Source organism: Microcaecilia unicolor, chromosome 7 (genome assembly GCF_901765095.1).
Source record: "Microcaecilia unicolor chromosome 7, aMicUni1.1, whole genome shotgun sequence".
Lineage (NCBI taxonomy): Eukaryota > Metazoa > Chordata > Amphibia > Gymnophiona > Siphonopidae > Microcaecilia > Microcaecilia unicolor.
The window spans coordinates 229,841,166-229,857,086 of record NC_044037.1 but is presented as its reverse complement, the minus strand read 5'-3'; the positions used below and the strand labels follow the sequence as shown (position 1 = coordinate 229,857,086).

Sequence of the window (15,921 nt, the reverse complement as noted above, 5' to 3'; positions counted from 1 at the left end):
CTCCCTTAGTTCATTTTGCTGCTGCATCAGGCTTTTCTTATGATAAACGCTGCCCCGGCTCCCCCCTCTGATCAAGGGGCTGAGGCCTCCGGAAGCAAACGCCCTCGGGTGGACTTCCAGGCCCTAGAGGACTCAGTCTCCTCTGATGTAGATGAGGGCAGCGTATCTGAGTTCTTCCAACGGTCCTTTGGGGATTCCTTGGAGGAGACGGATTCCCGCTCGTATGGAGCGGATGACCCCTCTGCAGCATGGATCTTTCGCTCAGAGGATTTGCCAAACCTGTTAGTGCAGGCCATGAGCATTTTGAAGAGTTCCTCTCCGGAGGACGTCTCTCCCTCAGCCTCTGTTGGCTCTGCCATTATGCGGGGGACTAAGCGCCCGCCTAGAACCTTCCACGTGCATGAAACCATGCACACCTTGATTTTGGCTCAATGGGATTTCCCAGAAGCGAGCCTTAAAGTGGCTAGGGCTATGTCCCGCCTCTATCCTCTGCCTGAAGGTGAACGGGAGGCCTTTCTTGGGCCTACCGTGGATTCTTTAATCACTGCGGTGACTAAGAAAACGGCGTTGCCGGTGGAAGGTGGCACGGCCCTAAAGGACGCCCAAGACAGGAGTTTGGAGGCAGCTTTAAAGTCGTCCTTTGAGGCGGCTGCTTTAAGTTTACAGGCCTCAATTTGTGGCTCCTATGTGGCCAGGGCGTACCTGACGCTTGCGCAGCGGGCTTCCCCCTCGGATCCTTCCTTGAGGGCTGATTGGCGAGCCCTGGAATCGGGCTTGGCCTACTTGGCAGGCTGGCTGTATGATGTCTAAAGGTATGGCTCAGACAGTCTCTGCACGGCGGTGGCTTTGGCTGAAGCATTGGTCTGCTGACCACGCCTCTAAGTCTCGCCTGGCTAAGTTGCCTTTTAAAGGCAAGCTGCTCTTTGGGGTCGAGCTGGACAAGATTGTGACCGATCTCGGCACGTCTAAGGGCAAGAGGTTACTGGAGGTCAGGGCTCGGGCCAATGGTGCCCGCCCCGGTTCCTCCAAAGGACGGTTTCAGGAAGCCCGTCGGTACTGCCCGGGCAAGTCGAGCTCCTCTGCCCCCTCTTCCATCAAAGGAATTTCTCCCCCAAGCAGTATTCCTTTCGCAGAGACCGCCGTCCCGGAGGTGCCTCCTCCGGTCCTCCCCCAGGGTCTCGTACCCAATGACGGGGTGCTGGTCCATGGCCCAGAGCAGATTGGAGGACGCCTATCCTCGTTTCTGGTTGAGTGGACCAGGATAACTTCAGACGCTTGAGTGCTGGAAGTCATCAGAGACGGCTACAGCTAGAGTTCTGCCGACCCTTAAGAATCGGGTTTGTGCACTCTCCCTGCAAGTCTCCGGTCAAGCTGTGGCAGTGCAGCAGACTTTGGACAATCTGATCCGCCTGGGTGCGGTCGTTCCGGTGCCAGAAGGTCACCCTGGCAAGGGACGTTACTCCATTTACTTTGTGGTACCTAAGAAAGGAGGTTTTGTCCGGCCTATCCTCGACCTCAAAGGGTCAGTCGGGCCTTGGAAGTTCGGCACTTCCGGATGGAGACTCTCCGCTCTGTTATAGCGGCAGTGCAGGCAGGGGAGTTCCTGGCATCCTTGAACATCAAGGAAGCTTACTTGCATATCCCCATCTGGCCTCCTCATCAACGCTTTCCGCGTTTTGCAGTTCTGAGGACACTCCCAGTTCAGAGCCCTCCTTTTCGGGTTGGCTACTGCTCCGCGGACCTTCTTCAAGTTATGGTGGTCATTGCGGCCTTCCTATGCAAGAAAGGAGTACAAGTCCATCCTTATCTGGACTGGTTGATCCGAGCCCCTCTTATGCAGAGTGCGGCAGAGCTTCAGACCAGGTGATTGCTCTTTTGAGCTCCCTGAGGTGGATCATCAACTGGGAGAAAAGCCAGCTGCGCCCGACTCAGTCCCTGGAGTATCTGGGAGTTTGATTCGACCCCCAAGTGGGCAGAGTGTTCCTGCCAGACAATCGGATTGTCAAACTTCAGGCTCAGGTGGACAAGTTCCTAGCAGCCTCTTCTCTTCGGGCTCGGGACTATGGGCAGCTGTTGGGCTCTATGACAGCCGCGATGGAAGTAGTGCCCTGGGTCAGGGCCCATATGAGACTTATACAGCTCTCTCTCTGCTGCAGCGATGGACTCCAGCTTCGGAGGATTACGCTGTGCGCCTTCCCTTGGATCCAGCGGTGCGCAACGCGCTGAGCTGGTGGCTGAGGCCAGACAAGCCGTCCGCAGGAATGCCTCTTGTGACCCCGGAGTGGGTTTTCGTCACGGCGGACGCCTATTTGTTGGGCTGGGGAGCCCACTGCTTGGGAAGGACAGCGCAGGGGCTCTGGTCCCCTGCAGAGGCAGAGTGTTCTATCAACCTCCCGGAACTCGGAGCCATTCGGTTGGTGCCTTTGGAGTTTCTCCCGGGCCTGGCGCTGAAGCCAGTACGGGTCCTGTCAGACAATGCCACGGCTGTGGCCTATGTCAATCACCGGGGAGGTACCAGGAGCGCCCCTCTAGCCAAGGAGGCCATGAAGCTATGCCTGTGGGCGGAAGCAAACCTGGAACAGCTGTCGGCGGCCCACATTGCGGGAGTCATGAATATTGCTCAGGCGTTCTTGGACATCACGAAGCGCTGGGGCCAGCCAAGCCTAGATTTGATGGCGTCTTCAGCCAATTGCCAAGTGCCGCGCTTTTTCAGCAGAGGACGGGACCCTCGATCTCTGGGAGTAGATGCTCTTCTCCCACAGTGGCTGACACAGGAGCTCCTCTTTGTGTTCCCACCTTGGCCCATGTTGGGCAGGGTGCTAGGCCGGGTGGCAAAGCATCCGGGCCGGATAATCCTGGTGAGTCCGGATTGGCCCAGACGTCTCTGGTATGCGGACTTGATCAGGCTCTCAGTGGACGGACCTCTGCAGATGCCAGCGGAGCGGGGCCTGTTGCATCAGGGTCCCGTGGTGATGGAGGATCCCTCCCCCTTTGGTCTTACGGCCTGGCTATTGAGCGGCAGCGTCTGAGCAAGCAGAGCTTCTCAGACAAGGTCATCGCCACTATGCTGAGAGCGAGGAAGCGCTCTACTTCTACTGATTATGCCAGGGTTTGGCGTACCTTTGCATCGTGGTGTGAGGCAGGCTCACTTTCTCCCTTCACTGCTCCAATTTCATCAGTGTTGGCGTTCCTGCAAGAAGGTCTGGAAAAAGGCGTGTCGCTCAGTTCCTTTAAGGTCCAGGTAGCGGCTCTTGCTTGCTTCAGGGGTCACCTGAAGGGTGTTTCCCTGGCATTGCAGCCAGATGTGGTGCGCTTTCTCAAGAGAGTTATTCACCTGTGCCCTCCTCTGCACACAGTGGTACCTGCGTGGAATCTCAATCTGGTGCTAAGAGCCTTGCAGAAGCCGCCTTGTGAACCCTTGTCGAGGGCATCTCTGAAAGAATTGACGTTGAAAGCAGTCTTTTGGTGGCTATCACTTCAGACAGAAGAGTTTCCGAGCTCCAGGCGCTATCATGTCGAGAGCCCTTTCTGCAGTTCACTGAGGCAGGAGTGTCTATTCGCACAGTGCCTTCCTTCCTGCCTAAGATTGGTCCTCGCTTCCATGTGAATCAGCAGCTCTGTCTACCCTCCTTTCGTAGGGAGGACTACCCAGAGGAGTACTCTGCTCTCAAATATTTAGATGTGAGACAAGTCATCATCAGATACTTGGAAGTGACCAATGATTCCGGAAGTTGGATCATCTGTTTGTGCTGTTCGCAGGTCCTCGTAAGGGTCTGCAGGCTGCCAAGCCTACAGTGGCACGATGGGTCAAGGAACCCATTGCAGCGACTTACGTGGCCGCAGGGAAGGTGCCGCCTATCCAGCTGAAGGCTCACTCCACTAGAGCACAGGCGGCCTCGATGGCAGAGGCCGAGTCCGTCTCCTTGGAAGAGATTTGTAGGGCGGCAACTTGGGCATCGGCTCATACCTTCTCCAGACATTACCGCTTGACTGTGGCTGCTCGGGCGGAGGGCCCGGTTTGGAGCTTCAGTGTTGCGGTCAGGGATTTCTGTGTCCCGCCCTGGGTGAGTACTGCTTCGGTACATCCCACCAGTCTATGGATTGATCAGCATGATGATATGGAAGGTAAAATTATGTATCGTACCTGATAATTTTCTTTCCATTAATCATAGCTGATCAATCCATAGCCCCTCCCAGATATCTGTATTGTTTATATTCTGGTTGCATTTCAGGTTCAAGTTTAGTCTTCAGTTCCTGTTCAGGAGGACTTCGTGTTCAAGTTTTTTCAATTGGATTCTTCAGGAGTTGAGACGATTTTGTGTTACAGTGAGCTGCTGCATTCCTCTCCCCTCCGTTTTACGGGGCTGGATTGAGACCTAAATTCTGCCGGCGCTCCCTCCCGCTTCGTGCGGTTGTAGGGCAGCTTTGTACCCCTCCCGCTTCGGCGGTGTTAGGGTCAGTCAGCTCCTCCCGCGGTTGCGGTTGCAGGATAAGCCAGATCCCCCCGCATCGGCGGGTGTGGTGTCCCTCCCCCGCTCCGCGGGGATGAGCTGGACGGATTCCCCTCCCCCACTTGTGTGGGGATGAGCTGGGTTGATTCCACTCCCCCGTTTCGGTGGTGTTGAGCTGGGCAGAGTGTCCCTTTGTGGGTGTAATTCTCTAAGTGCTGAGTCCTGCGGATGGAGCTTTGATATCGACATACTGAGGAGTTTCTGGCAGCACATGACCACATATAGGGAGGCAAAAGGATTGCTCTCTATTTCCACCTGCTGGTAGATGGACACAACCCACCAGTTTATGGGTTGATCAGCTATGATTAATGGAAAGAAAATTATCAGGTATGATACATAATTTTACCATTTATCTGAATGTGACTTTTTGCAGCTACTGTTTAAAAGGCTTGAGCTAATTCTGAAATTCTACCCCCCCCCCCCCCCCCACACACACACACAATATAAGTAAAGTGGCAGAATCAACCCAATATTCAACCAATAATAGCTTGGTATGTGGAAGGTGAATCCTGGGGAGCAGAACTTCTGTTACTTTACAGAGTCTATGAATCTTTATTTTTAATATATTTTTTCCATTTTTTGATTGTATGCTGACAACCCTTTTCTTTTTTTGTAATGTAATCTTTGTTCTCTCAGGGATGTTGGGTCCCCCTCAGTTCTTGGTTTTGCTGTTATAAAATTACCCTTACCCCACTTGTCTGTGGGAAGAGTGCTTGGTGTATAGGCCCTAAAATTTGTTATTACATATAGATTGTAAGGGCTCCGGCAGTAAATGACCGAGCACCAAATTTTTAGGCAGTGCATGGCCGTTTACTGCCTCTATTGAGAAAATGCCCTTTTACCCATTGCAGTAATAGGTGGCCTTGGCGTGTGGCAATCCGACATGCTCACACCGTCGCGGGCCACGCTTTTACTGCTGCTTGGTAAAAGGGCCCCTAAATATCACTTTTTATCAAATGTCAAAGATACTGTAACATCTTCAATTTGGCTTCTCATATTTTCTTCATATAAGTTGGGAAAATTGCTTGCAATGTTGGTTTTCACACTGTTAAAATTAATAATGGTCTAATTTTCTTCTAGTCTGAAACCAATTTAAGTAAAGAAATGGAGTCTGTGATGAAAGATATAAAAAATACCACAGAGAAGAAATACATGGACTACAGTAAAACTCCTGGGTCCCCTGACAATGACTTTCTCTTCATGTATTCTGTAGCTAGGTGGGTATTTTTGAAATATTTAGCTATAGTTTGCTTTAGTTAACTGTTATCTTTCTGCTCTTCTAAGTTCAGTTCTCAGTCTCAATAGTACTAAATTTTGATTTTCTTGTAAACTTTTTTCCTTAATGGTTTTGTAGGGCACATTTTTTTTTTTAACAGTATATGACAAATACCTAAACTGATTCTCTGGAAGTATTTTCTAACATGTTAACTGTGTGTCAGTAGTGATTTGACATCTTGGATTTTTAGGAAATGAGTTATGCTGTTACCCCCTGAAGGTCATTAGTATTAGTAGGGGTAACAATTTCTCTGCAGCATAACCATAGAAGAAATGAGCCATGTTTCATATTTTGTTTATTTTCTCGTAAATGTTTTGTTTTTCTTCATAACAGTAGCTTGTTCTGCTTTTATCTGTACGTCCCTTTTTTGTTCTGGCTTAAGAAATAGCAAAGTATTTGGTAGCTAGTAAGGGTGAAAAGTGATGTCAGCACTTGGTGGTTAAGGAATAGTTTTATTTGGATTTAGCTCATACCTTTTTCCGTAGTAAGCTCCAAAGTAAGTTACAGTCAAGTACACTATGTAATTTGCTTGTCCTTGGAAGGCTCATAATGTAGGTTTGTACCTGAGGCAATGGAGGGTTAAGTGTCTTGCCCAAGATCACAAGGAGCAGCAATGGGATTTGAACTAGGCTTCCATGGTTGTCAGCCCAGTGCTCTAACCATTAGGCTACTCCTTTGCTCCAGTACCTGACCCATGTCAACTAAAAACATTCTGAATGCAAAGCAGCATATGAAGTCAAGTTCATAAAACTATTTACATCAATTGAGAATGCAAATTTGAAAGCGTTATTGTCTGAGGACAAGCAGGACATTGAATTCTCACATGTGGCGCTCATACTACCCAGCATTCAAGAAGAATCCTTGCTTTCCATCCAGCGCTATTGAGAGTAAAACTGAACTATCATCTACAGTTCCAGTCTGAGAGAGCAGGGAAACGGAGCAGTGTTTCTGGCTCCGGCCTGTGCGGTGACATCATCTCCTGGAAATCACATAAAAGTGTGCTGTCTTTGAAAGTTCTTCAGCTTTCCTTACTTGCCATCCAGTGCTATTCAGAGTAGAACTGAACTATCATCTACAGTTCCAGTCTGAGAGAGCAGGGAAACGGAGCAGCGTTTCTGGCTCCGCCCCCTGCTTTGACATCTGTTGGAAATCACGTAATAGCACAATAGTGCTTTGTGGTGGGCTGCTGAAGGGTCACACCAAAGAGGCGTGTAATACCCCTTTGTGGGTTATATTTTAACATTCTGTTAATAATATTGTTTTATATCCTGTGATTCTGGTTTATTCCATGTCAGATAGTTAAATTAGTTATTACTGGTTTTAATTGTTCTTAATAGTGATTTTAGGATTGATAAAATAATGTTTAGCATGGATAGGGGATACTCTTGTGCTTTTTCTTTTATTAATATGTGGTAGCTTGTAGATCTATTGTCAGGGGCTCACATTTACAACTTTTCCTACTATTCCCAAGGCTTAAGGATTAGGGATCTTCCAAATAGTTTGACTGGTAGGACTGAAGATTTCTCCTGTCCTATTGAAGTAATTGTAAATAATAATCAGAGTAGATGAAACGTTATCATAAGGGGAAGGTCCCAGATCTAATCCTAGGGTAAAGTCTAATCTTAAACCATTACAATATTTTAATGATGGTACAATTCATACTGTTCCCATCCCATGTTATTATCTTAATATCTGTTCTATATGTAACAAACCTTTTCTAATCAGAGACTGGATTAATGATCATTAACTAGGTTGCTTCTTTTTGACTGAGACATGGCTTATCTCTGAGGAGGATCCACATATAAATAAACTTTGTCCAGCAGGTTGTAAGGTGTTTTCCCTATCACGAAGTGTAAAGAAAGGGGGTGGCATAGCTTTGATTTATAATATATTCGTTGATGTTACCTTAATAGAATAAACTATTAGAGCAGATATTGAGATTTTTGCCTGTCAACTTAGTAGATCTAGTTTAAATGGTTCCCTAACCTGTATACTCTGTTACTGTCCCCTGGGGAAATGGGCTAAGGCTCAAACTACATTTTATTATTTTGTTCTTTGGAACTCCATTCTTAATTCATATAGTTTGATTTTGGGAGATATAAATATACATCTGGAGGATGATGCTAACCTAGGGAAATGTTATCTTTTTTCTTTCCTCTCTTCCTTGAATTATTCTATCCCTCCTCCTACTGCTACTCATGCTAAGGGACATCAACTAGATTTAATTTCTTTTTTGTGACACTACTTTTGGTATTCCAAATATCAGTTTAGCTGATATTAGCTGGGAACAAAAATCTTTGATCATTTTTGCTGTTCTTTCATACTACTTTGGAAGCAAGCCAGGGGCTCTCTCATTCATCAACCTATTCGGTGTTACACCAGAGGCAAGATTTCAGTTAATTTTTGGACGCTTGTCTTGATGGACAAATATAACACAGCCAAGTTTGTTGATTGGCAGGGGATAAGTTCCACAATGGATGAGATTGTTCCACTTCAATTGAAAGTTAAACATCTTAGACGAAGTAATAAATGGTATACATCTGAGTTTTTAATTATATCCCAGAGGTTTGCTCTGGTTTGTCTTACTTTGTTACCCGCTTTGAACTGGTAGTTATTAACGGGATATAAGCTTTATGGTATGGAAGCCTTTAGCAGCACCATACATGCGCAGTTGCCCCCCCCCCCCCCCCCCCCCCCGTAAGTGCGCAGGACCAGCAGTCTTCTTTCCATGGAGCAGAGCAGTCATGTTCACTGGCTCTCCTCTGCTTCTTTTCTCCATATCCTTGGTGCCTTCCCTACTGGTACGTGGGACTTTTCTTTCATTTTCTATTTGTTTTTAATCCCCTTGTTATTTTCTGGTTGTTCTTGGCCTGTTTCAGTTTTCCTTCTTTTTTTTTTTTGTGCTGTTCCCTTGGCCCTCTTAGGCTTGAGCACTTGGTTGAGGTTCTCCTCTGTTTTTCTTAAAAATTGAGTTATTTGATTTTGCTTCAGCTAGTTTTGCCCCGATGTCCCTTAAAACTCCCAGTGGTTTTAAGAAGTATATTAGGTGTGGCAAATCCATATCTGTAGCTGACACTTCTAATTGATGATTGCTGTGTCGAGGACCTGACCACATAACGTCTGTCACCTCTGTTAAAAATGCAGAAAAGGACACACAAAAGTAGAGAGGCACAGAGTGAGTAATGTTTTGGCACTTCTGAGTCCAGTCCATTGAAGTCTGCATTGCAGCCATCAGTTACTATGGCTGCCGGAGCTGTATCAGGCATTGGAAGTTAACTAGCATTGAGGAGGTTTCCTTTGCCTCAGCATCGAGTACCAGTAGGGTCCCATTGGACCAACCTGCATCAGATCCGACACCAAGGACTCACTGGGATTCAACATCATCATCATTGCCACCGAGGGACACTGATGCCATGCATCACGTGAACGCAAAGAAAAACCATCATTGATTTCCCCCTGAAGCACGGTGCCAGGCACTCTTGGTCATCTGTGCTGGTACCTGAGAAACGTTGGCACTGAGAGGCCTGCTCCTTGTCTGTGGAGTTGGTGCCGATTCGCAGTCTCCTCGACACTGGGACCAGCCTTCCAAATTGACACCGACTTCTTCATAGGCTGTCACTGATCCAACACTGGCCCTGCCTTTACCGATGCCTGCCCCAAAGGAACAGCTTCAGGCCATGCTACAGGCGGCGTTAAAGCAGATCTTGGCATGGAGCGATGCACAGGATGTTGATGCAGTCCATGGCTCCACCCCAACCTGTCCTTGAGGCCCATGCACCATCACCAGTGCCTCAACATGGGCCAGTGTTAAACTAGGAAGAGATGGTGCTCCTCTCCAGCCCATTGGGAGAGGACGCTCACCTGGTATCCAGCATGAGACCTGTCCTTTGATACTCTGACCCGAAGTCCAGACATCAGTCTAGTCGACCAAGGCAGACACAGACTCAGCCTTCTCAGAAGGAGTACTTTGCTGAGTCTGATTCAGACTGTTCCTGGGTGTCTGAAGTTGAACTAGTGGAGGTCTTGGAGGAGGGCTCCCTTGGTCTTCCATTAGACCCATCCCCACCTCAGTGAAGGAGAAAGTTCCCACCAGAGGACCTGTACTTTGTCAATTTGATTGGAAGTTGAGTACAAGCCCAGGGCCGAGATTTTGGATGTCCTTGACTATGAGGTCATGACAGTGCTTGTATACAGCATCCTGTGACAGGCACAGATAAAGAATTCAAAAATGGGAATGGGACTTGTATACCGCCTTTCTGTGTTTTTTTCAATTACATTCAAAGCGGTTTACATATTATATACAGGTACTTATTTGTACCTGGGACAATAGAGGGTTAAGTGACTTGCCCAGAGTCGCAAGGAGCTGCAGTGGGAATCGAACCCAGTTCCCCAGGATCAGAGTCCACTGCACTAACCACTAGGCTACTCTTCCACTCCTGCACTCTTTCTGTGCATCTGGTTCCATGGAAGGTGGACTTTAGAGTCTTGAAGGCTCCCAGTTTTGAGAAGCAACACTCTCACACCACTCTCATAGATCTGTTTTCAAAAGGGTTATGAGTTCTAGAACTAACACATCAGTGCCCCCGGGGTGAGATACTAGAACCTGAGACTCTTTTGGGAGAAAGGTTTACCAGGCTTCTATGCTCGTGTCCCGCATATAGTCCTACCTGGTCTACATGAGCATCTGCTTGAGGAACTTGGTGCCCACCCTACCCCTCTACCCACCCTCCCCTAGAGTGACATGTCTTATTTATATCAACCCACTCATTACTTTTACCTCACCCATTTCTATTCTTCTATCACCTTCTCCCACTACTCCAACCAGAGTTACACCTAATCACACTGACCACCCTTCAACATCTTCAGTCCTTCTGTGACTGTTCTCTTGTGCTTGACTGCTTAAATATTAAATGCTTTACTTTTTGTCTATTTAGATTGTAAACTCTTTGAGCAGGGACTGTCTTTCTTCTGTGTTTGTACAGCGCTGCATACACTTTGTAGCGCTCTAGAAATGTTAAATAGTAGTAGTAGTTTCCAGACTCCCTATCCTCAGCTAAGGCTATAGAACTCCATGCAATAGTAGCCAAGCAGGAGTGTCGAAAGCACTGGACCCAGACAACATATAATGCTTTTATGTGGCATCTCAGATTTCCACATTAGGTATTGTCATGCGTAGACATACCTGTCTCCACTGCATGCAAATCTCTCATATGAATATCATTGTGGATATCCTCAAAACCTGACTTGCTGGGGTGCCTCCAGGACCACATTTGGGAACAACTACTTTAAAAGGAAACGAGTTGATAATAAAAACCTTTAATGAAGCAAAGTAGTAAACAGGTAAGAGGGAAATAGGGTAACTAAGAACACAAGTATTAGACTGTTGTACCACATAATTCCACATCACACAAGAAGAAAGATATACTCAAACTCTTCTCAACATGTGATGTAGTGGATTTGTGAAAAGAGAATCAAAATTGGGAACAAGATTTTGGACAAAATCTTTTCTTATTTTACCTTAGTTCAGATATGTCAATATGCCTGTCCTAAAGGGCTGCTAACCAGTTTGGTTTCCAGGATATCCTTAATAACTATGCAAGAGAAATTTGTGTACAGTAGAGGCAGTATATGTGCAAATATATCTCATTAATTATGAATATCCTGAAAACCTGAATAGTTTGCGGTCCTTAGGGACTGGTATTTGAGACCCCTGCTGTAGTCCAATAAAGTTAAAATCAGAAGTAAAGTGGGAAGGGGCAGTTGTTTGGGTGTGTAGCATGACTTTTTAATTATTTTGAGAGATAAAATTGCATTTGAGGTAAAGGAGCGGAAAAATATACGTTTGTAAAGTATACCGTATTTCTCAGAGGACAAGCAGGCCTAATCTTCTCATATGTGGGTGATGTCATCTACAGAGCCCAGTGCAGACACTGCTATAGTGTGCTGTCACTTTAAAAAAAAAAAACTTGGGGGGATTTTCGTCCAAGGTGGCGCCTGAGGCTGACGTGTGTTCTTACAGCTCCTGAACGCCATTGCCTCTTGGCGTATCGGAACTTTCTGGGGCCCGTTATGGGTAAGAGAAAGGGGAAGCCCTCTGCACTCACCTCCTCGAGCAGACAGAGTCTTCCGCGATGCGCCAGGGGACTCTGGGCGCAATGGTCTTGCGGACACCGGGACCTTCGGCGAACGCTTCGATGAATCCGGCAAGAGAACCGGAACATAGCTTTGAGGGAGCCTCTTTGAGTCCTCCCTCGCATGCAGCTCCTCCGAGGCCTGGGGGCGGAATGAGGACGCCGGAGGAACAACGCCATAGAACGCCCGAAGCTGGAATGTCCCTGGCGGCTGGTGTAGGTGGCCCCGTTGCTTTCTCTTCCCCAGTGGAGACATCAGACCAGCAGGGGTTGATTCAACGAGCTTCCCCCCTTCTCGCCAACACGCAGGGGACGCCTCCAGTTGCTCTCGGAGACATGTTTAAACCAGCTGTTGTGACCCTCGACAATTTGTGGGATGCTATTCAGGGCCTAAACGCTACCCTGAAACAAGTGATAAAAACGACACAAGAAGAGATGACGGAGATAAGATCCACTCAAGAAATTTTTTCAACCAGGCTGGGAGCGCATGACACGAAACTGGAGGCCTTGGACACTGAGGTACAAACTTTGAAAAATGTTTCTTCATTATTCTCCAAAGAAAAATTGATTCAATTTAGGAAAATTGAGTATTTAGAAAATCAGCTTCATAGAAATCACTTAAGAATATTGAACTTTCCTAAGTCACCTTTATTTTCACCTTTGGAGATGTTTAAAAAATATTTGAAAGAGATATTGCTTATTCTGATGGGGAATCTCCCACCTATTACCAGGATACAATATATTGTTGGTATTAGAGATGGGAGAACTCCTGCACAGGTTAATTTAACTGAATTTCTTCAAGATTCTCTTGAGATAATTACAGAAAGAACCACCATGCTAGTGTCATTCGCGTTCGAGATGGACCGAAATAATATGTTCAAGCTATATTTCCGTCATACAAATGAAGATTTCTTAGGAGCAAAGGTACAAATTTTTCCGGACTTATCCGGAGATACGCAAAAGCGGAGAAAAGAATTTTTACAGCTTAAATCTAGACTGTTAGCTATAGGTGGAATTTTTCTGCTTAAATATCCCTGTTGATGTAATGTGGTCTTTAATTCTCAAAGCTATGTGTTCTTTGAACCTGAGAAACTTCTTGAGTTTGTTACTAGCAAGGAAGAGTGAATTAGTCCCTGTATATTGTGCTATGCATCGGCTGCGTTCTAAGAAGAAGCCTTCAGCCTCTGATGTTTCTTAATTTCCATTTTTTTTAATTTTGTTTAATTTCCTTGATCGTGGACAAAATTGTTGTGGACTTAGAAGTGTATAATTGTTTCTTTTATTAGCATTGTAATTATATGATTGTTTTCTTATTTTCCAAATTTATGTATATGCATGAATGAAAAATGAAAATTCGTAAATAAAAAACAAACAAACTTTGAGGCACTGCTCCCACTGCACAAGTGTGGGTACCTTCCCACCTGATGCTCAAGCACAGGACCAGCAGTCTATCGTTTTCCATGGAGCAGAAAGGTTGGTTTTCTAATCTCTCCTCAGTATGTCAAACTTTTGCCTTTTGGTGCCTTTCCTTTTCAAGATATTTTTCTTCATGTTCTTCTTTTTCTGTATTAATTTTGGCCAATATTCATTTTTTTAATTTTTCAATTTTTGATCTTTGGGGCCTTTGAGTCCTCCTTGTGCCCAGGAAGCATCGACCATTTTCGGGTGTGCGACTACTCGAGCTCCCTGAACCATATAGCCTTTCGACCTTGCATCGGCTGTTTTTATGTCCATTTCAATGAGGGTATCGAGTGGGTTTAAGAAGTGTACTTGATGCAGTAGGATTGTTTCAGGCATAGACCCCCTGTAACTGTTTAGTGCTTGGTCTGGAGTACCGGAACATACAGTGTAGCCTCTGCCTGCGCATGCAAGTAATGACCCTTAAAGCCCACAAAATCCAGCGTGATAAACTATTTGGTTCTGTATCAGCATCTGCATTGAGCATGACAGGGGATTTGGCACTCAACGCGGAACATGCATCAACATCTGGTGCACTGATGGAGCATCTAGATGGTCAGACATCAGAATTGGTACTGCAACCACGTAAGGACTCTGTGTCCTTTTCGTTAGTGCTACAAGCATCAAGGGACCTACATCCTACAAAACCTAAGAAGCATTGCCATCATTCTCCCTCTAGGTACTCTGCCAGTACTTTCCCTGCATCGACATCCTTGATGCACGGGAAGTGTCCTTGCTGCAGTGACTGCTTTCCTTTTCTCCAACTAATTTCTCATCGAGAGCCTTTGAGGTCTTTGAGAGCTACTCCTTCACTGGCTATAATTCAGACTACCTCCACACCACTTTCTCAGCCGGTACCGATGCTATACAGGAGGAAATTCATAGCCCGGAGCTTTTAGGGCTACTGCATTCATAGTATACACAGATTTACGGGTGCTTGTGCCAGCCTCAGCCCAGCCCATTGATGCATCAGAGAGACAATCATGAGAGAGATCCCACACACCGGCTCAGCACTGATGATCGGGGCAGCACGAACCTGACAGATGCGTGCATCAACATCAGCAGAAGAAGGTACAGCGAAGGGCGACGAAAATGATAGTGGGGATGGGACGACTTTCCTATGAAGAGAGGCTGAGAAGGCTAGGGCTTTTCAGCTTGGAGAAGAGACGGCTGAGGGGAGATATGATAGAAGTGTATAAAATAATGAGTGGAATGGATCGGGTGGATGTGAAGCGACTGTTCACGCTATCCAAAAATACTAGGACTAGAGGGCATGAGTTGAAGCTACAGTGTGGTAAATTTAAAACGAATCGGAGAAAATTTTTCTTCACCCAACGTGTAATTAGACTCTGGAATTCATTACCGGAGAACGTGGTACGGGCGGTTAGCTTGACGGAGTTTAAAAAGGGGTTAGATAGATTCCTAAAGGACAAGTCCATAGACCGCTATTAAATGGACTTGGAAAAATTCCGCATTTTTAGGTATAACTTGTCTGGAATGTTTTTACGTTTGGGGAGCGTGCCAGGTGCCCTTGACCTGGATTGGCCACTGTCGGTGACAGGATGCTGGGCTAGATGGACCTTTGGTCTTTCCCAGTATGGCACTACTTATGTACTTATGTAACTTTCTCCAACCTTAGAGATTCATCTACCTCGATGCAGAGCCGACACTCTAGACACTATTTTACCTTCCCCATTCTATCTGAACTCATCTCGCCTTCGTCGCCTTCATCGCCACTCTTCTCCTACTCTCCTCCGTACTTTCTTACTCCTTCTTCTCTCTGCTGGAGACATCAATCCTAATCCTGGTCCCCCCCACCAACCCTCATCCTATTTCTACAGGTCGCACCGTGACCTCTCCAATCTCATCTCTATTCCTCTCCTCCCCCCCCCTTCTCTGCCCTTCTCATGCGCCCTATGGCATGCCCGCTCCATCTGCAACAAGCTTCCCTATATCCATGACCTTTTTATCACCCGTAGCCTCCATCTGCTCGCGATAACTGAAACTTGGTTCTGCCCTGATGACTCTGCTTCAGTCGCAGCTCTCTGCCATGGTGGTTATCTCTTCATCCATACTCCTCGCCCTATTGGCCACGGTGGTGGTGTTGGTCTATTACTCTCGCCTTTTCCAAATTTCAATCTCTTCCGCCACCTCAGTCTCTCTGTTTTTCTTCCTTTGAAATTCACTCCGTCTGCCTATTCACTCCTTTGCCTCTTCGAATAGCAGTTATCGTCCCCCTGATAAATCCCTGTCATCCTTTCTCAGCAACTTTGACGCTTGGCTTTCCTTCTTTCTTGATCCTTCCTCTCCCCCCCCCCCCCCCTCATCCTTGGCGACTTTAACATTCATGTTAATGATCCCTCCAACTCTTGCGTCTCTCAGTTCCTCACCTTAACATCCTCTTTCAATCTTTAACTATGCTCCACTTCCCCTACCCACCAAAATGGTCACTATCTTGATCTTATCTTCTCCTATAACTGCTCTCCCTCCAATTCCTCTACCTCAAATCTTCCCTTCTCTGACCATCATCTAATATCCTTCACAC

At 46.6% G+C, this 15,921-nt stretch overlaps 1 protein-coding gene across 1 annotated transcript in view; it reads left to right on the top strand.

Moving 5' to 3' along the window:
• UBR3 (ubiquitin protein ligase E3 component n-recognin 3) overlaps positions 1-15,921 on the top strand; it is a 686,242-nt gene that overhangs the window by 483,812 nt on the left and 186,509 nt on the right. The window contains 1 exon segment of the mRNA XM_030210854.1: positions 5,592-5,728. Within this exon segment, the coding sequence (XP_030066714.1) occupies positions 5,592-5,728 (137 nt within the window).